Source organism: Melanotaenia boesemani, chromosome 8 (genome assembly GCF_017639745.1).
Source record: "Melanotaenia boesemani isolate fMelBoe1 chromosome 8, fMelBoe1.pri, whole genome shotgun sequence".
In the NCBI taxonomy this organism is placed as follows: Eukaryota; Metazoa; Chordata; class Actinopteri; order Atheriniformes; family Melanotaeniidae; genus Melanotaenia; species Melanotaenia boesemani.
This window is the reverse complement of record NC_055689.1, coordinates 32,284,370-32,310,501: the sequence shown is the minus strand read 5'-3', so window position 1 is coordinate 32,310,501 and position 26,132 is coordinate 32,284,370. Positions and strand designations below refer to the sequence as shown.

General features: G+C 38.0%; 1 protein-coding gene across 1 annotated transcript in view; it reads left to right on the top strand.

Moving 5' to 3' along the window:
• adcy8 (adenylate cyclase 8 (brain)) overlaps positions 1-26,132 on the top strand; it is a 146,335-nt gene that overhangs the window by 63,891 nt on the left and 56,312 nt on the right. Inside the window, exons 5-7 of the mRNA XM_041992913.1 lie at positions 1,676-1,803; positions 12,393-12,551; positions 13,806-14,076. Of these exons, the coding sequence (XP_041848847.1) occupies positions 1,676-1,803; positions 12,393-12,551; positions 13,806-14,076 (558 nt within the window). The remainder of the gene's footprint in view (positions 1-1,675; positions 1,804-12,392; positions 12,552-13,805; positions 14,077-26,132) is intronic.

Below are 26,132 nucleotides of genomic sequence, written 5' to 3'. Positions count from 1 at the left end.
AGATTCTTCCAAGGTGTTTGTAAATTTGTCTTCTCTGAGTTTTTTGGGGGGGATTCAGTGTTCAGTTATGATGGTCTTCTCTGTAAACAATGAAGTAACAGAAGCAGGGTTCGAATTATGGGGGAGCTAGGGGGAGCTCGGCTCCCCTTGTAGGCACAGGAGCGCCTCTAAAGAAATTCAACTGATACTTTGAGGGGGAGCCTTAAAAATAGTTCATTTCAGGTTACATTTAATTTTTTAAAAAGGTTCCTGATGTGTCTTGAAATGAATAGCAATAATTTGTCAGCTTTGTGTTCTATTTATTTATTTAATTTAATTAATTAAATCCTCCAAATGTGATCGGTCCTGTTTCCTTCCGCTCCGTGGACAGCAGCGTTGTTTCTTTGAAGCTTGCTGTGAGCGTCCATACAAAAAACACTTTATATGCTTTCTTTTCTGGTTGCTAAAGAACTTTCCGACCTTGTTTCTGATTAAACAAGCTGCATACAGTAGCAGCAGAGTTTTGTTTTTTATTTTTATTTTTTTTGTAGTGACCATATTTTTGACCACACTATGTGCACTAATATATATGTGCATGCACATGATGTGCAAAGTCACACCCAACAAAAGCTCCCCCACAAGCCCCGGTGTAATTTGAGCCCTGAACAGAAGCTTCAGCTGGACAGATTTTATTCATGCATACAGCTTGGATTCATTAGGCCAGCATATTCATTTGGTGGTGGACAGAACTGGGATCTGTTAGCAGCAGCTACTGTAGTTTTGTGTGTGTGTGTGTGTGTGTGTGTGTGTGTGTGTCACACCCATTTCATACTATTTTCCATGCGTGACAAGAGCTGCTGTTATTTTTTATTAGATTTAATTTATTTATTTTATCTAACATCCATTGGGTAGTTAAAAAGGTGAACGTTAAACATTTGCATTTAAACACAGAGCGAACAAATCAGAGGTTTCAATAAACCAAGAAAACAGTTTAATTTAGAAATTATCCCTTTTTAAGCCTGACTGACTTTATGTGAATTATTTTCCATATTTTGATGGATTGATGTTATTAGGAGTTAGTTGAGTTAGAGATACTATTAATGGAGATGGGAATGAAGAGAATCTAAGCAGAATGCATCAGAGGTAGGGCTCAGGTTTGATTTGAGTCAGTCTAAGTTTGACTGGAGCTTCAATGTAAATGAAAAAGACCAAGAAACAGATGTGGTCATGGGAAATTCGTAGGTGGCTGGTTTAATAAAAAAAGATGAAGATGGGAGAAAAAAAAGTAACTGATGTCCTGCAGCTGAAAGGGAAAAAGAGATTTGGATTGAAAAAGTTTGCTTTTGAGGATTAAAACATCAGCTTGTTTTTCATGCTGTCCAGATTTTCTCTCCAAGCGCCCAGAACTCATAAAAACTAAATAAAGATACTGAACTTGCTGAATAAATATTTCATTCCCAACAATAAAACAAACAAAAAAACCCATAAATATATGATTGAACTTGCACTGTCGCACCAAAGAGAATTTCTCATTGATCAATGCAGAGTTAACCTATGTTTTTATTTTTTATATATTTATTTTATTTTTCCATATTTGCTGTGCTAACAGTATGACAAAATGTCTCATTTGTGATTTTAAAATGTGTGTTTGCTGTGCAGATTGTCATCTGTGTGTCTGTTGGCTGATCCGTTGCAGGAGCACCACTGTCTACGAATAAAGATCCTGGGAGACTGTTACTACTGTGTGTCGGGTCTTCCTGAGCCCAGACCGGATCACGCCCACTGCTGCGTGGAGATGGGCCTCAGCATGATCAAAACCATCAGGTACCATCTTCTTCCATCAGGTTTCTATCACTGAGCATATATTTGAGAACCCAAATCGCTCTTCTGCTAATCACAATAACAACATAAAACCTCAATATAATCATCCATGAAAATATCAAATAGAACAGAGTGAAATAAACAAATCAAACTGCTTCCACTATAAAGCCAAGACAGGGTTACAGTTTCCGAGACCTTTTGCATCACTTTATGGTAAAAATTTTGTTCAAAACCCTGCTGTTCGCAATCTAAAGGAAAGCAGAAGAGCTGGATTTTTTATTTAAGAACAGAAAACAGCTTAAACCTGGGACTGCAAAGCTCTCGTACTCACTCTGAGCCGTAAGTAGCAACATTTCAGGGAAATTACATGATTCAGTACAACATGATGAAAGTTACATCAAGTATGTTAGGAGCAAGTTCAGCTGAAAATAAACCACCTACAAAAGATAATTATTATTATTATATTGTGTTAATCTGCTGGGAACTGTTCAGGCCAAAGGTTTGACTGGGAATTAACTGGTGGGTTTGGTAATTATCTGGTTGGCATGGATGGGTACAGACTGGTAACACTGGACCTGTGCGGGTGAGAACAAACAAGAGGTCAAGATTTGGAAAAATAAAGTATTGATTATTACAACTAAGAGGCACAAGGGGCAAGACAGCGGACTCAAGGAGCAGACAGGAATCTATAGCTGAGAGACAAAAGGTTTTATTTCGGGAAGAAAACAGTCTGGTGAACTGGTAGGAACGGCGAGTGGGCAGACAGATGATCTTTTGGCTCCTCAGGTTGTGGATGCAGGTGTGGCTCAGGACCGGGAGGTGAGGTAAATCCAACAGTTTTAGGGATCCAAAATGTACTTCTGGCCATAAGCAGGGTTCTCTGAAAGGACAATGCATACATTAAGCCTGGTCACACGAACAAGGCAAAAAACACAGTAGACCAGATACCACCAGTCCTAAGTTCAACAATCTGGCGTTGAATGAAGGAAGGACATCGAATGAAGGACGAACTGTGGTAGATATACTGCTAGCGTGATGAGTTGATAAATGGCAACTGTGCTTTAGGAACCTGTCAGCAGAGGAAACAGCCCCCACAACACATGGGGGAAGGAAAGGAAAGAAACAGAAGGGCAGACAATGGAGTCCAGAGACCATGACATAAAGTGGTCATCTATTGTAAAAAGTGAAGCAAAATTTGTAAAAGCAAAAGAACAATTATTGTATATATATATATATATATATATATATATATATATATATATATATATATACATATATATTTTTTTTATCCTGCATTGCATGGATTTATTTCTAGCCCTGCTTTACTTAGCCAGACAAATTTTATCAGTGTTTCTATAACAATTTAAACATCAGGTAACTTTGCAGAGGCATCACATCTGATAGTTTTATGATTATTATCACCCACATAAGTAGCTAATAAGGTGAAGCTGTATGAATTATGATCAAGATCATGGTGGAGTTGATGTAGAACATCATGAAGGACAACATAAATCCTGCATTATTTTCACTTTGTCATCTAAGGTTTATCCATGTAAGGGTCAGTTTACACTAAATATTTGTCGTGGATTTTGCCGATTTTTAATATTCCCATTTGAATGTAATCTGAGTTCCCATCATGCTTTGGGTGCAGAGAAATTAACATGGGTCTGTGCAGCAAAGTTATGAGGGACCTTTTATGGTTTTTTTACAGAGCTGTAATTTGTGCCCTGCTGTTACTGGGAAGTGTGAGTCATGCTGAATGTAGTATTGTGTGCTTTTGCTTTTATGTGTGTACGTTCAGATATTGATTACTAAAAGAATTTGTCGCAAATGGTCTCATCAAGACTCTCATTGCCCATCAAACACAGCAACTTTGCAGATGCTTGATAATCACATACAGCTTTATGGAACTGAAACCCTTTTCAGCAAAAATGCTGAAATAAAGAAACAGGGAAACCTCAATATTTCTCTGCAGCGTAATTTGTAATGAGTTTCTTTTATTTGTGCTTCGAAGAGGATGCCTAAGAAAAGCCTTCCTGTAATATTTGCATTCCTGAGGAATCACTCACAAATGGAGAAAGTTAAAGGGTTTTTATCATCACAGAGAAAGGATTAATAAATATCTCTTGTGGTGGTATCATATTTTTTTAATTAGACAGCAGCTCTGTCTTAGTCATCAGTTGTTAAAAAGTCATGTAGCATAAATAGTTGAAGAATCACCCACTCACAACATGCTGTCGCACTGCTGATTCTCCTGAAAAAGGCTCACACCCTCCAAAATCTCTGCTTTAAAAGCCTGTGGCCTTTTCATTTCAGTGGTCGTTATTATTGCCAGAGCATTTTGACCAGTTTCATCACTTTCATCATGACATTCAGGCTGGAGAGGGGGACGTATGTTTAGAGGAAAAGGACGGATTAGAGATGGATTAGAGATTTATGCTGAATACCGTTAAGTCACTGAGCTGAGGATAGGCATCCGTTGTGTTAGTCCTGTTGGGAAGGAAGAGGGACAGGGACTGCTGTTCACACTGAAAAAGAGTTTGCTTGTGACGGACTGATCTGAGAGACCTAGTTCATAGAACAATGTGTGTGAACTGGCAATAAAGAAAGAAAATCCAGACCTTTTATCTTTTTACACCATTTTAGACCAAGTCAAATCTGAAATGGAGATGTTAAAAATGAAATATAGGGAATAACGAATAGAATAAGAATGTCCTGTAGCTTTTATATGTTTCCCTTCAACACATCCAACTCAAATTAATGGGTCATTGTGCAGAACTTGACAATAAGTTGTTGGATCCATTTATTTTGAATCAGACGCATTGGAGCAGGGAAACGTGAAAAAGCTGCAGGACATTGGAGTGTGAGATCCCCAGTGTAGATAATCAGTTATCCAGGCTATGCTAATCCAAAAACAAGGCTATTCAACTCTAGTCCTCAACAGCCAGAGCAGAAAAGCATCTAAAATGGATCCATAATCCTGGTCCTCGAGGGCCAGTGTCCTGCAGGCTTTAGAAGTTTCCCTGATTCAGACTAAGACTTGTGCAGGGTTTGAAAAGAGCTTGAAATCCATTTAATAACCCAGAAAAAAACAAGAATTCAAAAGATTAAACTCAAATCTATAAAACAAAAGCTAATAACTAAAACAGAATATGGAAAGTATAAAGCAAAAACCTAAAACAGGAGATTAGTTTACAGAAAGCGATGAACACAAAAAGACACAGACTAACCAGACGGTTATATAAGATGACGTGTCACAAATCGGGGTTATATAAATTATTTCAATTAAATTGCCCAAATGTAGGGTGGGTGTGATTCATGAGATGACAGCGTTTCACTGGACTGTTTTTAAAAGGCAGCATCAACATCACCTGATAGGAACTATGACCCATGGGGGTCCCATTCTTTCTCCTATAAACATATTGTTGGTGAGATAAGAAAAATTATCAAAAAAACAAGAATAAATGGTAAAAAATATTTTATCATTATCTTAATATAACAAGGATTGTTTTAATTATTTTCAAAATCTATGATAAAACAAAAGTGTCTTTTTTTTTTTAGAGTTCAGGAATAATGCAGTAATGCCTTTGCTGTTACAGATTCTAATTGTGGCAGTTGCCAACTAAACTAAAAGCACTCGAAGTTTGGACCTTTGCCAAGCCATAGTCTATACAGTGTGTGCAGAATTATTAGGCAAATGAGTATTTTGACCACATCATCCTCTTTATGCATGTTGTTCTACTCCAACCGGTACAGGCTTGAAAGCCTACTACCAATTAAGCATATCAGGTGATGTGCATCTCTGTAATGAGAAGGGGTGTGGTCTAATGACATCAACACCCTATATCAGGTGTGCATAATTATTAGGCAACTTCCATTCCTTCGGCAAAATGGGTCAGAAGAGAGATTTGACGGACTCTGAAAAGTCAAAAATAGTGAGATGTCTTGCAGAAGGATGCGGCACTCTTAAAATCGCCAAGCTTTTGAGGCGTGATCATCGAACAATCAAGCGTTTCATTCAAAATAGTCAACAGGGTGGCAAGAAGCGTGTTGAAAAAACAAGGCGCAAAATAACTGCCCAAGAACTGAGGAAAATCAAGCGTGAAGCTGCCAAGATGCCATTGGCCACCAGTTTTGCCATATTTTAGAGCTGCAACATCACTGGAGTGCCAAGAAGCACAAGGTGTGCAATACTCAGGGACATGGCCAAGGTAAGGAAGGCTGAAAAACAACCACCACTGAACAAGACACACAAGATAAAACGTCAAGACTGGGCCAAGAAATATCATAAGACTGATTTTTCTAAGGTTTTATGGACTGATAAAATGAGAGCGAGTCTTGATGGGCCAGATGGATGGGCCCGTGGCTGGATCAGTACAGGGCAGAGAGCTCCACTCCGACTCAGACGCCAGCAAGGTGGAGGTGGGATACTGGTATGGGCTGGTGTCATCAAAGATCTTGTGGGACCTTTTCGGGTTGAGGATGGAGTCAAGCGCAACTCCCAGTCCTACTGCCGGTTTCTGGAAGACACCTTCTTCAAGCAGTGGTACAGGAAGAAGTCAGCATCAAGAAAAACATGATTTTCATGCAGGACAATGCTCCATCACACGCATCCAAGTACTCCACTGCGTGGCTGGCCAGAAAAGGTCTAAAAGAAGAAAAAATAATGACATGGCCTCCTTGTTCACCTGATCTTAACTCCATAGAGAACCCGTGGTCCCTCATCAAATGTGAAATCTACACACACATACAACTTGCCTAATAATTCTGCACACACTGTATATATATACAGTATATATATATATATATATATATATATATATATATATATATATATATATATATATATATATATTGCCAATGATTGTGGGTATCATTTTTTAATTAGAAGATCTAGTGGCAAAATTATTCCTATCAAACCATAGCAAAGAATCTTTTAAATGAAAATTCCTGGATCCAGGTGGTCCCCACTGACCTCTAGATTTATTTACAATAAAAAGAAACAACAAAAAAACAAAAACAAAATGAATACTGGGGGGGAAAAAAGGGGGTGGGGGTGGGGGGATAAAGTAAAATTTATAACAATGAATAAATAAATGGAGGATTAGAAATAGATCAAATATATATAAATAAATACACAAATAACAGTAAATAAAAGCAAAAAAAGAATAACTAGAATTAAAATAAATAAAAGTCAGAATCAGTTTGATGCACCAGGGGTTAAGGGCTTAAACAAAGTGTCACTTCATCTTCATCATCACCATCCTCTCTTGCTGTGTCATGATCACCGTTAACTGCAGTTTATTGGCTTCGACTTCCGCCTCAGGTATCATTCAGCAGCCAGCTGACTTTAACCTGTCACAAGCTCCCAGGATGCCTTTCACTTCTCCTCTGTGGCTGCGGTTATGAGGCATGAAATGAGACTGGGAGACAGGAATGGGTGTGACAGCCTCCGTCTGCTCCTCACAGACTCTTATCAGCACCAGCTCTAGCTCTGCTTTTATTCTGCTCAGGGATAATAAAGTATGAAATGAGAAACAAATGTATTAATGAGGGTGAAGCGCCTGCTCAAACAGTTTGTCACCTCTTATTGAAGAGCTGCAGATATGCTAGAAAAATATTGTGTTGATTTCCTGGTGGATTTGTGAACAGTGTTTTTCCAGTAACTGTTATCTCTGTTCAGTCTCAATGAAAGGTCAGCATCATGGATGTTAATTTACTGAATTAATACAGACTCTTTTTGTGTGTTTCATTGTGTAACCTGTAATATTTTAGAAACAAATGTGCATATGCAGCCAATTTGTATGTGTTTTGTACCTAAATATAAATGCTAAATGTGTTTTTAAATCTTCATCAGGTATTCCATTCTCAGATTTATCGATTGTCAATTATAAACACCTACACAAATATATTTAATTTGGTGTATTCATATCCTAACATGTCATATTTGATACACCTCCTGAGACCTTTTTCATCACTTTACAGTAAACACTTTGCTCAACACCGTCTTATACAGAATCTGATACGTCTCTTCTGCCCCCTGGTGGATATCTCCTGCACTACAATAATTCTGACATATCACAGTGATTTACTGTAAATATTGTTTGTGCTGTTTTTGTTTGTTTGCTTTTTTTTTTTACTTCAGATTTAAAAAAAAAATCTAATTTTCTGTCCATTATTTCTTGGGTCAGGCATTCAATGATTAAATCTTTTACTCTTTTTTTTTTTTTTTTTAAGTTGTTGAGACTAATTTTGGCAAGGGAAAACATATATATATATATATATATATATATATATATATATATATATATGTGTGCGTGTGTGTGTGTGTGTGTGTGAGTTGCATTTCTTAACTGTAACATAGATTTAATAAACAGATAAACATGCATTATTGAATAATTTAACATATATTTGGGCAGTGCAAGGCAAGTTTATTTATATATCACATTTCATACATAAAAGCTATTCAAAGTGCATTTATATAGAAGATATAGGGAGAATGCAAAAATAAATAAAATCATGCTGAGACATAAGTAAAAGGGTGTGCAAAATAATAATGAAATATATAAAATCATATATGTTTACTATTTTAAAAATATTAAAAGCAAACATCAGTCTAGATAAGTTAAAAGGTACAGTACAGTTATTCTATTCTACAGTAATTTGGCAGGCACTTTTATCCAAAGCTACTTACATCTGAGAGTAAGAACAACACAAGCAAGAATTCAAACAGCATGGGACATCATAATTAAGTAGTTGTCAGACTACTGTGAGTTCAGTTGGACCTAGGTGCTGTCATGTAGTGCTATAGGCAGTGTTTTTTTTTTTTTTTTTTTTTTTTAGACCTTTGTTTAAATACAAGATCACGATTTTATCACACAAGATCATCTTGGGCGAAAGTGCACGCAGCTTATTCAGTGCTGAGTTGAACCAAAGAGCTGGACAAATCTTTCTAACTCATTCCGACGAGCAGAAGAGTTAAGCTAAGTCCGGAAATGCTCCTTGGGGCGGCGTGGCTCGGCAAGGTAGAGCGGTCGTCTTGTTAACCCGAGGGTTAAAGCTCTATATAAATACGAACCATTTACCATATAACATTTAGTTTGCTCTTAAAAGTAGTTATACCATGGTCTGGGTGAATACGTAATTCTGATTGGCTGTAGGGTATCCATGAAAAAGTAATAAAGGACACCTATAAAAATAGCCATATTGTTGTAAATTGTTGTACAAACGGTAGTTGGTAACTGTGTCAACAGAAACTCAGACGCTGTCAGATCACGTCTTTGACGGCGCATTGCTGTGAAAGCAGCCTGCAGGCTTTTTTGACTCCGTCAGTTCAGGAGAGACGAGAATGGAGCAACAGTTTTTCATCCCGCAACGTCCCAACCAGCAGTGGTCAAGGTCCACAAACGTTAAATCTCCATCCTTCAAACGCCACAATGGACATACCAGTATTTTTATGAAATGTCACGATCAACGGCAATGCTGCATTTCATTTTAAATAGGCTGTCGCCTGTCTTTCTGTCTTGAATACCTTACTTGCTTGCTTGATACAGTGAATGGTGAATAATATTATAAAAACAATTAAGGATAGATTTACTTGCTTGATACACATTTAATGATCAGAGTGAATCTTGGATAATATTTCTTGCAATAAAAATGATGTAGGAAACTATCTGTGGACTTTGACTGTTTGAAACAAAATGTTGCATCATCCTCTGGACACACACAAGCTGTAAGAGCTTCACCCGCCCTCTAAAATGACTCTTTGTGTCACATAACATAACTGCAGCCGGCCGAGCTGCAGGTTCTGTGTCAGAACCGGTTACCTTGGCAACGCGTCACAACTAGAGATATTAAATAGTCCACTCAGCCGCTTCTTGTGAAAAACTTAAGATTTTAACGTTGGACGATTCACGCCTCTGCATCGTCCATTAATTGATGATAATGGACACCTCGTTAGGCATTATCCCTTACCTTACATAAGGACTCTGTGGTTCGGACGAAGTTTGGTAGATCGTTCCACTACCGGGGAACCACAGAGGAAAAGAGTCTACGTTCTAACATGGATTTAAAAGATGAGCTACAGCGAGGATGTCCTTACATTGAAAGGTGGCTGATGGGATCCCCAGCTTCCCAAATTATGTGATTTAACACTAAGGCTGTTTATATTGCCCACTTGTCTACTTAGAATGAAACCAGCCTTTTGGTGGACTCATAGAAGGAGACAGCTGCAGATGATTTCAGACATTCATTGAAAGCAGCTGTGCCTTTTAATTATATGTTGGAAATTAACAGTTAACAGAAACGAGCACTGGCAGGATATTTACACACCAAATCTAATAAAAAAACAGCATCACTTTGCTTTATTGGATAACATCTTGTAATGAACACTTCTCTTTACAACACTGACATGAAATCATAAAAGGACAAATTTGTGCAGTCATTTTTTTTCCCAACACTGACAACAGCTGAAAGAAATAATCCATTTTATGATCCACAAAATGTAATTAAATCTGAAAACACGAGATCTGTTGCCACTCTGGATACACATCAAACACTTGTCTTGTAGCCCGTTTCGGTCCTTGGGCTGTCAAGCTCATGTCAAGGTGTCCCTGAGCAAGACACTGAACCCCAAATCGCTCCGTCGTTGAGCCCCTTGTATGGCAGCTTCCGCCATCAGTGAATCAGTGAATGTGTGTGTGAATGGGTGAATGTGATGTATGATATAAAGTGCTTTGGGTACCATTCCAGGTACAGTAAAGCGCTATATAAATACGGACCATTTACCATTCACCATTTAGTTTGCTCTTAAAAGTAGTTATACCATGGTCTGGGTGAATACGCAATCCTGATTGGCTATAGGGTGTCCATGAAAAAGTAATAAAGGAGACACCTATAAAAATAGCCTTGTTGTTGTAAATTATTTCGCTGACGAAACGGTAGTTGGTAATTGTGTCAACAGAAACTCAGATGCCAGGCTGCAAACACGTCAGGTCATGTCTTTGACGGCGAATGGGTGAATGTGATGTATATTGTAAAGCGCTTTGGGTAAAAGCGCTATATAAATACAGACCGTTTACCATAATCCCATCTAGAGTGATTTCACATAGTTCAGAGTTGCCCATGTCTTTATGTTTTTAAGACATTTTTGTAATCAAACAAACTGATTGGTTTCATCAGGCTTCATGGATATGGATATGGATATCCAATCCAGGTACATCTAAAAAAATTAGAATATCATGAAAAAGATCAATATTTTTAGTTACTCACTTGAAAAGTGAACACCATATAATATATAGATTCACACAAGGCCCCAAGGTACTTGAACTCCTGACACAGAGTAAAATATTTCAAGCTTTTATTTCTTGGAATTTTGTTGTTTATGGCTTACAGATTATAAAAACTCAAGATACAGTGTCTCGGAAAATTAGACCTGGCACATGTCTAACCGTTGCCTGTATAGCCAGTGCCAGAGCTTGGTCCGCATTGTGGGCAGGAAATCAGATTCATTTTCAGTGAGGGTTGGACTCTCCCAAGGCTGCCCTTTGTCACAAATTCTGTTCAGAACCTTTATGGACAGATTTTTTTTTTTTTTTGCTGATGATGTGGTTCTGTTGGCTTCATCAGGTCATAATTTTCAGCTCTCAATGGAGCAATTTGCAATCGAGTGTGAAGTACCTGGGATGAGAATCAGCACCTCCAAATCCGAGACCGTGGTCCTCAGCCAGAAAAGGATGGAGTGTCCAGGTCAGAAATGGGGTCCTGCCCCAAGTGGAGGAGTTCAAGTACCTTGGGGTCTTGTTCACGAGTGAGGGAAGGATGGAACGGGAGGTTGGCAGGCAAATCAGTCAGAAGCCTAACATTTAACTTTTGAAAAATCATTTATTATTGATTTTATATAATATTATAATTTTCTGAGAAACTGAATTTTGGGTTTTCATGATCTGTAAGTCTAAATCATCACAATTTAAAAAAAATTAAGGCTTGAAATAGTTCACTCTGTGTCATGAATCTATATCATATCTTGGTTTCACTCTTTAAAATGATTGACAAAAAATATTGACCTTTTTCGTGATATTCTAATGTTTTGAGATTTACCTGAATATCTGAGAATCCTCTGCATAGTAATGAGAGTTTATGCTACTCTGTGTAATTATATCATCTAAAGGAAGCATTTACAGTGTGAAAAGTATTGGTCCAAGTACAGAACCCTGAGGAACTCCAATATTACAGTTATTATTAGAAATAATAAAAATGCACAAGTCTCACAAATGTGTCAAACCAGCTTTTTGTGTCCAATGAGATCCACAAATAAATACACATTATATTACATTTATTTATACTTTGCTCCACCAGTTTGTGGATACATTCTAACTTACAACATAGAGTACCTGCTTGCAGTAAATTAATTTTCTGAATTGGATTTTAGGGTTGCCTAATGAAAACACAACAAACACATTCAGAAGTTTACACAATCCAAAACAAACCATTTCTTCTAATTGTTTTGCTCTTCTGTTTAGTATTTAATCTAAATCAGCTTGCAGGAAGCACAGTTACCTTAGTTGTTTTTGTTTCTTCTCTATTTCTTTCAGATATGTGAGATCACGGACAAAACATGACATTGACATGCGAATTGGGATCCACTCGGGTTCGGTACTGTGTGGCGTGCTGGGACTCAGGAAGTGGCAGTTTGACGTCTGGTCCTGGGACGTGGACATCGCCAACAAGCTGGAATCTGGAGGCATCCCTGGGTAAGGAAGTCAAATATTTCCACACTTATGCATTACTGCAGAGAAATTAAATTAATCATGCCATTGGTTTTGGGACTTTGTTGACACAAGCAGACAATTATGTTTTTACAGGGAGAATCTGGATGTGAATACATTTGCTTTCATTGGTGCTGACAAATATTTCAAATTGTTAAATCTGGTTTTTGCGTTTGGCCTTGAGAGCCAGAGTGGATTTAGTTTCCTCAATGGTTGTTTTGAATTTTCTGCTAGCATCTGTTTTAGAGCCACACTGTAACCCTGACCTGTGCTCTTTAATGAAATCAGTTACATAACATGACCGGATGTAGCAGCGGTTTCTCAGCAGTATTTCTTAGCCACAAACAATCACACCATATTTTTTTCTCACTCGTTCCCGCTTTCTTTTTTTTTTCTTTCTTTCTTTAGGATTTAATCTCATCCAGAACACTCTGTCTAATAAGTGCTGGAAAATAGTGGATCTGACCTTTGAGTCTGGCAACAATCAGTCATTGACCTGTCACTTGTGCATGATTTCATTCACACCTGCACACTTCAGGGCTTGTCTGCTTATCTATGGCTGAAATCACCTGCAACACTCATTGCTATGAAAAGAAACCTGCAAACTCTGTTCCTGACAGTATTTTTTGTGAAATTTAAAGACAGATTTAACTCATACTGAACCATGACGTAAAATCTCCTCCCAAAAAACTGATAAAGGATAAAGTGCCACCTGATGAGAGTAGAGAAATATTAACTGCAGGTGTTTAAGTGCTGTATTAAAGGCCATGAAGCCTCACTAAGTTTGGAAAAAAAGAAAAAAAAAACACTTTCAATGAATCCTGCAGGAATTCATATATATATATATATATATATATATATGTATATATATAAAAATATATATAGTGGTTTGACTTCAGTTTATCTCACCAGTTTTCACTGCATTAGGTCACTCTTCTCTTCTCACTTCTCTTCTCTTCTCACTCTTCTATGGAAGAAGCTAAATGTTTTTAGCTTCTTGGGGAAATCTAGTACAACTACAGAACCCGAAGCTCTTAGGCAGTTCTACAAGAGAAACCCTCATGTTACCAAGATGAAAGAAGGATCTTGGAAAACTATTCTGAAACAATTAGGTCTTTAATTGAATTCAAATTCTTTCTATATTTCTTTTCACAGTTGTGTCTGTTAAAAAAAAAGGTTCAGATGGATAAACAAATTTCAGAATTAATCTTTGTTGCATTCCAATTTTTCTGTTTTCAGGAGGATCCACATCTCTAAAGCGGCTTTGGACTGTTTGAACGGTGACTATGAGGTGGAGGAAGGCCACGGGAAGGACCGCAACGACTTCCTGCGGCGCCACAACATCGAAACCTACCTGATCAAGCAGCCCGAGGAGAGTATGCTCACCCTGCCGGAAGACATCATGAAGGAGGCAGCCAGCTCAGCCGACCGCCGAGCCAGCAGTGCCACTTTCAACGAGGCCTCCTGGAGCCCTGAGCTCCCCTTCGACAACATTGTGGGAAACCAGAATGTAAGTCCCGCTGCTTTACGAATTGCAAGTGATTTTTTCCATTTTTATCAAACTGTGAAACGTCTGTCTTAACTGGCAATATGTTCTGCAGTTAACCTTTAAATTGAAGTGTAAACCATCCGTGGGTGTTTATGAAGCTGGTCAGCTAACTGGAAACAAGCCGGAGAATCTGTGACAATTAAACTTCACTGCAGGATGATGTTGTTTGACAAGATGGGCGTTTTTCTTTTTAAATTTGTTTTCTTTTTTTTTTTACAGTGCATGAATCTTCTCAGTTGTCTCGCCTGTTTGTTGACTGTTTTGTCCTTTTTTTTCTTTTTGTTAATCTGTGGACGGCTTTCTGCATAGAGAATGTGTTACCATGGTAACAAACCACTGTATGTGTCAGCCTGCCTGCTTGTGAGGATGACGAGCTTCTGATTGTGTGGCCCCTTTAAAACATTCTCCTCATTTTGTCTTCATTTATCTTTATGTGCCTGTGACAACAAACCAGCCTCTGGAGGCATTATGTCGACATTTATAGGGTTTTTCCTCTCAGATAGTAAAGTTTAGAGAAAGTAATTCATTTTCTTTTTTTTTTTCCTGAATAGCAGAGTTGATGAAGAATGGAGAGAACACAACATCCTTAAAACCACCAGTCAACCTTTACCCTACCTTATAACAAGACGCAACTGTTGTCCCTGAGCAAGGTGTAAAATGCCAACATTAATAAAACATCAGAAGAGAATTGTACAGACTTTCTATAATACTCCTTTGAATGGATGAGATTCTGTCAGATGTTTCTCTTTTTAAAAGCTAATTAATTCTGAGTTGTGAAAGACCAAAACTATAAAAAATATTCCACATTATATTTTTATCATGTGATCTCTGGCAGAGTTGATTCAGAATTAATCAAAGGTATAAAAATCATATAGTTTGTATAGAGGTGGAAAAGAAAATCCATGTTTAGGTCAAACTGAGCTCCCAGGATCTGGCACCCTCAAACTGGTAACTGATTAATTAACATGCACACAGTCCTAAATTAGTGTTGTACACAAAAGTTGGTTTGTTTTTTGGATCTTTAATTTCATAAGACTGCAGGTAACCTTTGTTAGTCATTAGTCAGTTAATCTCCTGCTTATTTGCTCAAATATTCTATTAGTTCTTCTGTTTTTAAGCTATCAGACATTTGTTAAAATGCTATCACCTTGAGATGGATTTCTATTTAAATTAGTGTGCTTTTACTATAAGGCAAAGAAAAACACCAGATTTAGATTTTGAGAAGGTATAGCTGGATATCATTTGTAACTTTACTGTAGCAGCAACTGGGGAAAAGTTTATTTCTGTCTCCTGAAAGTATAGAGGGATACCAACTTTCAAGGACACATTAACCATTAATGGTGTTCCACAGGGTTCAGGATTGGATCTTATTCCATTCTCTTGATACATGCATCCATTATCATCATCCATATCATTACCAATTACATCAGAAACTATGACATCCATTTCTAACATTATGCTGATGACACCCAGCTCTATTTGTTCATGAATCCTGAGGAAAATAATCCGTTACTGAAGCTTCAGCTTGATAAGGGCATCAAGATCTGGATTTCCTGTAGTTTTATGTGTTTTGAATTCAGATAAAGCTAAGCATTAAGCAGCAGTTTCTCATCAGTGAAATATTTTCATAATCACAACCATCATGTCAGTGACGCTGAAAAACTGGTTCACATTTACATCACACATTCATTACATTTAGGGTTAAATACCGCAGTACAAGTTTATCCTGATAGCATTTTGTAACTTATTCAACCATCATGGAACCACAGAAGAGAACAGTCTGGAAAGATTCCTTGTAGGTAGGTAGGAATGACATTTCCAGACATTGTTTTCAACAGGAATGCAGACATCACAAGGGAACATAAAGCTGTCTTATTGCATTTAGATGGGTGACTGCAGACCCAGATGTCACTCTGAATGTAACATTAGTGACTAGGAATTTGAAATGGCCAGTGGAATTTATTGAGTAGTGGATGGACATGTCTCTTTTTTATGGAAAACCTAATGCTCCTATGAGTTTGTAGACTATTTAAAGGTAGTTTCGCTGTGCAAACCAGGAGTTCTGCAAATAGTGCATAGTAAATTGAGATATAACCATAAGCTGTTGGGTGGCATACTGAGTATATACAACCTGATTTTTCTTCACAAAGAAACCAGGCTATATTGCAACTTGTTTTTTTCTTTTTTCTTTTTTTTTTTTTTTTTGTAGAAGTAGTTGAAAAGACAGTTGAATGTAAAAATTGTTTAGGTTGAAGTATTTGACTGGTTTGGCCAATATATTAGTCTTTGGAAAGATAGCTGAAGACGGCGTTCCTTCATCCTTGTGCATATCTCTGAGAGGCAAACTGAGATTCGTGCTTACACCACTAGTGTGCTGTTTTAAGTGGCAGGACGCAGGACCTCCTGGTTCCAGTATCAAAACTTGGGGTATCCCTGTGGAGAGAGGACGGGCTGTGGACTTTTGTTCTTGATATACACATTTCAGAGAGTTTGGATCAACTTTTGCCAGGACTAAGAGAAAACTCAGAGCAGGGCTCAGGGCATGGATGTTACCTCTCTAAAGGCCACTGAAAATGTGCCCAATGCCAATCAAGCATACATTTATGTGTGCATGCTGATGTTCTGGTAAGAGATATGGACTGTAGGAACAGTTGATTTATTCTATTCTGATCCTTTCAAGTATTAAACCAACTATGTTCAACCTAAGGTAAAGCTGATTAGCAAGGTAATTTACTTTATACCATGCTGTAACTGACTTTTCACTTGGCCTTCATGTATTCAGGCTTTCTGCCAATTGTAATTCATTAATCATATATTTATGAGAAACATTTCATTGCACATCAAGCTGGTAACAGTTGTAGCTTGCTGTCTTTCCCCACCTTCCTATTTATAGAAGAATTACATTTGTTGGTTAACAAGTGTTGTTTGACTGTAAACTCCCTGCTGGTTTTATCATCATCATCTGTGTTCCTCTGGTGGACGTCCTGTTGTTTCTTGTACCTTTCTTTAATCATTTATGCTTAGTGATCAATCATTTTGTAAAATTGACTCCATGACAGTTTTGACTCACAGTTGCCTGATAAGTCAGAAATATTGGACAACACAATCATTCAACCCAAGACAAGCTGTGTAAATGCCCTCTCCTGAGCCTAATTCAAGAAAAATATGTTGTAAATCATTCACAGGTTTATACATAGAGGTTTCATCTGTCTTCTACAATATAAGCTTCATCATCATATAAAATTTAATAGAGTGAAGGGGTACACAGCTGCACTTTTGGGCTACATTTGTATTCCCAGATTGCCTTGATAGGACGAGCTGTTGTGTCATGCATGCTGTCTGGCCAGCACTCAATGTTCTTTCACCAGACCCTGACCAATAACTTGCTTCAACCTGCTGGTTAACATCAATACATCATCAAGAAAACTGAGGGAGGCAAGAGCACTTGATTTTCCATTTTGTATGACACAGTTTATCTCAAAGTTTGGATCATTGAGATTGGAAGGCAAAAAGGACTTCCTCTACTTGCAACAGATGGAGATCTCTTCAGCTTAACAGCATTAAGCCAAAACAGTGTGAACCAGTGCACTGCTTCCATAGGAATTAAGTAGCAGCCAGTTGCTGTTGAACAAATGTGTTGATTGATCATAATCAGAGCAAAGGCCATTATAAAAGCAAAAAGTTTGCTCCTCTGCAGAATCCAGGTATGTTAACACGTCAAGGAGGAAAGACATCAGCAATGATCATAGATAGGCAACTGCTTCTGCCCATCAATCCAGTAAGGGTTATAAAGAAATTTGAAAATGATTTGGAATTTATCAAATATCTTATTCAAGTGGAAAATATTCAAGGCAGCTGTCAATCTTCCCAGGAGTGGTTTCAGGACTCAGAGTAATACATCACATTTTATTTAGCTTGTCTAACAAATACCCAATAATAAATCCATTAAATATATGAACATTTGTGCAAATACAGATTATTAATCAATCAAATTTTATTCATAAAGCACTTTACAACAATGATCAAAGTGCTGAACAGAGATGAAAACAAGAATAAAAACATAATACACTTATAAATGACAAATATCACAAGTTTCTCAAGTGATACCACTATCATGTGTCAAAGACTGATATGAAAATATAGGTTTTCAGTCTGGCCTTAAATAAGGCAGGCTACTGTAAAGGCACGATCAACCCCCGGTTTGCACCCAGAGCTTGGGACCACCAGCAGGTGTGGTTCTACTTGGTTGGTGAGGGGTCAACATATCACATAGATAAAGAGGTGTAAGGCCGTAGATGGAACAGAAAGCAAATAGTAGGATTTTGAACTGAATTCTGAATTGAACCGGAAGCCAGTGTAGAGAGTACAGGACTGTTGGTGAGGAGCCGGGCAGCTGCATTTTGCAGGAGCTGTAGATGGGGTAAATGGGCCCTGGTTTATTCCAATGTATTCCAAGATTAGCATTAACTTAATTATTTATAACATTAGTTGAATGAATTTGACTGATTTAAAAATAATTAGATTAGAATGTGATTGTATTTAATCCTGTATATTTGGGCACCAACTTCGACAGTGTCTTGTTTGACCCCTCCAGTCATGAGCTAGCGGTGAACTCACAATGAAAGCCTGTCAGGACAGTCCCGTCAAATGAAGACTCTTTGCTAATCAAAGGCTTCTCCGAGGAGTTCTGAAGTGTCTTATGTTTTCGCTTGGAGCTGCAGTTCTGGCTTTATGGTGGTTTTCTGTCCTCAGGGCCACTGTCCTCCCGTCCTGTAGGTCTCATTCAGTTTTCAGCATCACAGAGTTGAGGACAAAGTAGAATTTCAAGCTGTGTATTAGAGTGTGGGTTGGTCAGACAGAAGTTGTGAATAAGTAGAAATCATGGTTGAGTGTGAATTATAAATGGGAAAACCATGGTAAGATTTGGTAATTCTATTGGCAAAAATAAAAAAAAATATTTATATGGGTATATTTAAATTGTGGCATCTGTAGTTAGTAAAAGTGTATAAAATTTAGACATTTTGCCACCTTTCCTCCACTAAAATTATATAAAAATATAAAACACTGAGTCTCCTCCACGTTCCACAGTAGGGACCAGAACGTAACCAAGCCTCCACGTAGGGACAGTCTTCTATTTTTGGAAGAACTCATGTGCCTTGCCTTGTGAAATACACTAAATGAATGACTTCATTGCCTGCCCATCATCATCCGCACAGGACTGATTGCATTCATCACACCCAGAAGATTCTCGACAGAAGGACTCCTGAGTTTAATATGATGAGCTCCAGCCATGAAATAATTGCCCAGTCTTTGTGTAGGATCTCTGCTTCAGCTGAATGGCTCTGTCTTTATCTCTTTCATGCTTCACTGTGTACCTGCTGGCTCCCGTGATGCACAGCACTGTCGTGGTGCTTTCACCTCGAAGGAGGTTGCGGCACCTTCTTAGAAGACCCAGTCACTTAGTGGCTCTAAATTTCAAAAATCAGGCCAAAAGGAAACAGGTTAATTTTCGCATTTAATTTTAGTTCTACTTAAGAGGCTCTCATTTAAAAAGAGAGCTGACAGAGTATGTGACAGCTTGATTGTAGCCTAATTCAGCCTGCACTGCATACTAAACATTTTTTACACCTTGCAGGTTTTGAATGGCCTTTTTGTAATAATCTTAATTGGACATTTGTGAAATATGGGAACAATTGGTGCCATGTAGGTAGCTGGGATCTAATAATTTGTCAAGAAATATTCTTTAATCCACAAGTTTCATGACAATCTGTCTAGTAAATATCATAATATTTTACTTTATACAACATAGTAGGTTCAGAGCCTTCATTTGCTTGCAGCTTGAAGTTTATGGTTTATATAACTGCCTTCATGAAATCCTTTAAAGAGGACTAAAAAGACAAAGAAAAAGACTTTCTGGCTCTACAGAATCAGTTAATCTGTTGCATGACCAGACGTTGCTGTTTGCGTTCATGCTGTCAAATCTAGCAGATCTCTGCAGACCCTTTTACTGCCATCATATGCTGGCATTTTCTAACAGGGGAATGTGTTCTGTTAATAATACGCATTTTACATGTAACTGCCATACCACTGCCCCCATACATCCAAACAATTGCTCTGGGAAACATCACACTAGCCAGTATAAAGAAGGGAAATGCCAGATGGAGGCATGTGGCCTTTAGGCTGTGTGTGTCCTCGGGGACTTGCATGCCAAAAACAATCATGAGAGTGCGCCACATCGCACTGTTCCCTCTGAGTCCTTGTACCATGAGTCGAATGCAGAAAGCAGATATCTTATTAATGTTATAACGTGGTCACTGAAATGCCAGATCAACCTTTATGATATAGAGTTTGTCTTAGATAACCATGCTCTTTCTCAAAGAAGCATTCTGCAGTGCAGAAACTAACTCTCATTTTGTCTTATAGTTGAAATTCCAGATTTTTTCAGATAGAAGTGTCATGCTGAATTAACGGGGGGAGTATAGTGTACAGAGAATTGTCATCATAGGTTTGAGTACTTAGCTTGATGAAAGTTTGATGTTGGCTCACTGAAATGCTTTCATGTCTGAATCCAGTCTCTTCTCTGAAGTGAGGAGAAGCTAAAAAGCATCAGATAGCAATGAGGAATTGTCATTATGTGATGTTCAAAGAATTGTAGTGGTTATTTCATTCTGTTTCATGTCAGTGATTTTTCTACCTACTTTTCCTTTTAATGAACGTGGCATTGGGAATTTCTCTGTGCTGCTTATGTAAAGGTGGAGTGCACGGCAACAACAGCAGTGAGGTGATGTTTTAATGTCTTAGAAGAAGAAAATAACAAAGCTCATCATAGCTTCAACTTCTTGCTGTTAGCATTAAGTTTTCAGTCTCAGAGATGATTTGATCTTTTCCAGCCACTAGCAAACCACGTCTTAAAGGGGAAGCGTGTAACAAAATCAAAGTACAATGACAGAAAAAATAAAAGTCATTAAAAACTGTTTCAGCTGATATCTAATCACTTTGCTAAAGTATTGATTGTCTTGGAAGTTTTTTTTTTTTTTTTTTTGCATTTAATTTAGTTATTTTTTTCTTCTCTTTTTGGTTTGTTTTCATGTTTTTGTTTTTTTTTTTTTGTTTTTTTTTCAATTCATTTTCTAAAATGTTTGATTTTGTAAAATATGTTTCAAATTTTTCTCATGCAATTTCAGATGTTTTTTTCTTTATTATATTTATGAAAAGCCTCTATTATTTAGTGTTTACTTTATTGTGTCTTGAGAAATGTTGACTTTCTGTTTTGATGATTCAAATTCACTGATTATGTTTTTCCAGAATAATTTTTCCATGCCATTCTAGCTTAAAAGAGTCAGTTGTTTCAGCACAGAAACTCCCCTAAAAAAGTTCCATAATCACATTTATGTTAAGGAAGTGGGAAATAAACAGATCTTACCCGTATAAAATGAGGATGTATACGATCCAGCACTGACTTACAAATGTAAAAAAAAAAAAAAATCTATCATATGGTCATGACATCATAGGTTAATTATTCAAACCATTTTGATAATTTCACCTGAAAAGTTTTATGTTTTCAAACATTTACAGCCACAGCACAGACAGTAAAACCTGTCCCAACATGAACCCAAATGTAGACTTCAGAGCAATCAGGGTTGACTGAAGTTGTAAATCGCTTTTCAGATATCACAGTATGTCTGTATGCAACTCTTCAGATTTGAGCTGAGGTTATTTAGAAGTAAACTGTTAATGAGGATTGCATGTCATTGCTGCAGCTTGACCTTGCAGAACTTTAATTTAAAATAGTTGATGCCGATCTGATTGCACAAAATGGTGTCTAGTTGTCTCCATTATAATGAAACCTGGGTATTTTCTAAGTCTGTTAGAGACATGCTAATCATTTGACACCCAGGCCACGCGTCTTCATTTATATGCATGCAAGGTTTTGTTGAGTTCAAGTTCAATTTCAGTTCATCTCTCTTTCTCCCAAAGCCACTTAACTCACATGCATTTACTACTCTGTCGGGGTGCTATTTAATAGGCAGACTGATTTTTTTTTATTAAATTTTTCTTTTATTCAAGCTTTTAATTAGTTTACAGCCCATTTACTCTAAGCTGTTTTCCTCTTTCATTATAAGTTAATTTATAAATAAATTAAACATTGTTTAACTGCTTGTTCATCATCAAAATAACATTTACTGACCATGACTGCTTCCTTTTACTGGTATATATCTGCAGCAGATGATTTTTAAACAACTTTAGGTGCAGGAACTTTTACTTTAACTGATTTAATTCCCTCTGTGTAGGTAGGGAATGCATATTTTGTTAGGTATCATGAGGCTTATTGATGAAAACTATCTGAAAAATATTCTGTACCACTGGATGGACTAAACAAATCATTATCTAGTCTGTAGCTTGCATATTTTACAACATGACGTCATATCAATATGTGAGAGTTACTCAACTTATGACTTATGAGGCACTAAATAATAAATGTCTTAAATGCAGTCATTTATTATCTCCAGGTGGATGTAATTAGGCTTATATTTGGATGTGATTTTGCCAACAAAAGTCAGAACAGACTTGACAGCTTACAATGAAGAAAGAAATCATCCATTAATTGCGACTGGGTTGAGAACATCAATTCATACAGAGCCTGAAAATGAATTTTTAATGATCTATCTGAGTGTGATGGATTTCATGTGTTAACGTGTTGAATTAAGTGCAATGAGGTGAGACATTCAACAGGCCGGAGCTGTGAGAGTATATTGAATTTCTTAACATCTTCATGCATCTCTTTGATAATCACCTTAATGGATGGTCCACAGGCTTCATTCACTCTGAACGGGGATTTAACCAACATTGCTGTTTGGATACTTGGATTCACCAATCATACTGGACACATAATGTCAGTGGTTCAGAGAAAATGACTTTCATCATGTATGATCCCAGTCAGCCTGACCTCAAGTGTTTCACTTCAGTAAATGTGATGCAAGCTCCAGTATGAGCAGGACGTTTTTTGTCTTAAAGGTGCAGTGTGTGACAAAATCTAAGGTTTGTGACAAGAAATGTAATATATCTTTAAAAATAGTATTTCTATTATTATCTAATTTTTTTTACATAAATAACTGCTTTTGAATCTCTAAGAACGATCCATTTATATCTACTTCCTATGGGTCCACATACATGGCAGCTGCCATATTTGTGCCACCATTTTTACTACGGTGCCTCTAAATGGACAAACAACTTTGTTTGTGAAGTGAGAACCCTCTGAGTTTTAAAACTATGCATAAATATATGTTTCTGACTCGTCTTGATGACACAGTGACATTTGTTATATTCATTCCTTGAGCCGATGTTGCCTAGCAGCGTCCCGAGGCTGAGAAACTACACTTCACAACTTCTTCCTCCGGGACGCTGTGTCATGTTACGGTTGAGTTTCGGTCTAAGTACCGCATCACATGCCAGCAACTGGATATCAACACAATGGCTGTTTTAAATGCACACCATGACTTTTTCATCTCAAACCTGAGAGGACATCACTGGAGGAAGAGAGGAAAAGAAAGAGAATGTGACATAGCAAGACATGAGACACAAGTCAACATCGGACTGACCTTTGCGAGATATGATGTAAGATGGATGCTGAATTAGCCTTCGATATGGGGTGTTTTAGTTAGATGGCCGTCACCACGCCGTCTCAGATGAGCTTAATTCACTCACATAACCCGGCTTTGTACTGAGGTCTGTATCAGCTGGAAAAAGAAACGTGTACTTGCTGAAAACTCATTCCCAATGTACTACGCTTGTTTACAAACGTGTAAAGGCCAAATTGTCTTTTTTTTTTTATTTCTTTTTATTTTCAGGTTTTAAGCGTTAAAAAGTAATTAAAAATTCTGTAAATTTCCAGATTAACTGAACATTTGCACAAGTTGGACATACTGCTGTTAAAAAGCATCTTATTTGTTTTATTATTGAATTTTGGAAGTTACAGTGCAATTAATCATGATAAATTGCAGAAAATATTGCAATTATAATTCTATAATTATATAATAAATAGGATAAAATTGCATTAAAAGCATTAAAATTGTTGCCCAGCAATAATAAAATGGTAAATGGTCTGTATTTATATAGCGCTGTACATACTGATTCACCCATATTCACACACTGATGGCAGAAGCTGCCATGCAAAGCGCTAACCACGACCCATCAGACGCAATTAGGGGTTCGGTGTCTTGCTCAGGGACGCCTCGACATGAGCTCGACCGGGCCGGGATCGAACCGGCAACCCGTGGGACGACCACTCTACCCACTGAGTCATGCCACCCCTATAAAATAAAAAGATCTACAACAGCTGTTCAAGTCCTTATTACAGCAAAGAAGTATATGTCTGAAGATTCTCCTAAGTTTAAGAAACGCCCACTAACTCCTAATCCTCATGGCCCAACCGTGGTTTGCAGCCAGACATATTGTCCTCATGTTGATTAGTCTGTGTAACATAGTTTTTCCCTCCAGAGGCTCACAGAACCAGTTTTATTCAGTTTGTTTAGCTTGTTTGAGTAACTGGATTTGATGCTGCAGCCCCAACAGATGACACAAAACAAACTGCACTTTCTCATACAGACTTTTAGATCTGTTCTATCCCTTCTGTGGGGAATAATGGAGCCAAAGAGAATTTACTTTAAAAACTGTTTAATACAGCATTTAAAAAAATAATTAAACTGGAATTATTTATGTATGGGATGAGAATCAGCATCTCCAAATCCAAGACCATGGTCCTCAGCCGGACAAGGGTGGAGTGCTCTCTCGGGTCTGCGATAGGGTCCTGCACCAAGTGGAGGAGTTCACATATCGGAGTCTTGTTCACGAGTGAGGGAAGGATGGAGCGGGAGATCGACAGGCGGATCGGTGCGGCGTTTGCGGTGATGCGAACTCTACATCGATCTGTCGTGGTGAAGAGGGAGCTGAGCTAAAAGACAAAGCTCTTGATTTACTGGTCGATCTATGATTCTACCCTCACCTATGGTCACAAGCTGTGGGTAGTGACGAAAGAAGGAGATCGCAAATGCAAACAGCCGAATTGAGTTTTCTCTGCAGGGTGGCCGGGCTCTCTCTTAGAGATAGGGTGAGAAGCTCGGTGATCCAGGAGGGGCCCAGAGTAGAGTCGCTGCTCCTCCACATCGAGAGGAGCCAGATGAGGTGGCTCGGACATCTGGTCAGGATGCCTCCTGGACGCCTCCCGGTGAGGTGTTCCAGGCACGTCCCACCGGGAGGAGGTCCCGGGGAAGACCCAGGACAGGCTGGATGGACTACATCTCTCAGCTGGCCTGGGATCCCCCTTAACGAGCTGGTGAATGCAGTGGGGAGAGGGAAGTCTGGGTTTTCCTGCTTAGGAAGCTACCCCTGTAACCTGACCCCGGATAAGTGGTAGGAAATGGATGGATGGATGGATGGATGGATGGATGGATGGATGGATGGATGGATGGATGGATGGATGGTTGGATGGATGGTTGGTTGGATGGATGGATGGTTGGATAATTGACAATCATTTTGTAACAGTTGCAGGCTAATTCATTGTCAGACGTTAAAGAAATAGTCCTATTAGCCAACATTCCCCAGCAATTTACATTAACATTTTTGCTATATTTAAAGTGCATTTTAAGCTTTAGCTTGAGCTCAGCAGCTGCTATCATTTCACACAGGGCTACTCAGTTTGGTCTTGCAAGGGCTGGAATCCAGCAGGTCCATGCTCCAAAACACCTGACTCAAGTCCTTAATAGGCTTTTAGATCTAGTTTGATTCAGGTATGCTGAATCAGAAATACATTGAAAACATGCTAGACTGGGGGCTTGTAGGACTAAATTGAGTAGCCCTGATTAAACACATAGTAAAAGAAAAAAAAAACAAATGTTAAAATTTAAACATTGTTTAGGACTGCTATAAGCAAAAGGCTAACTGTTACAACTTTGTATTTTTACTTCTTGCTTTTTAGTCTACAGGTCAGTCAGCTATACTGTTCATCCCTCATGCTGCGA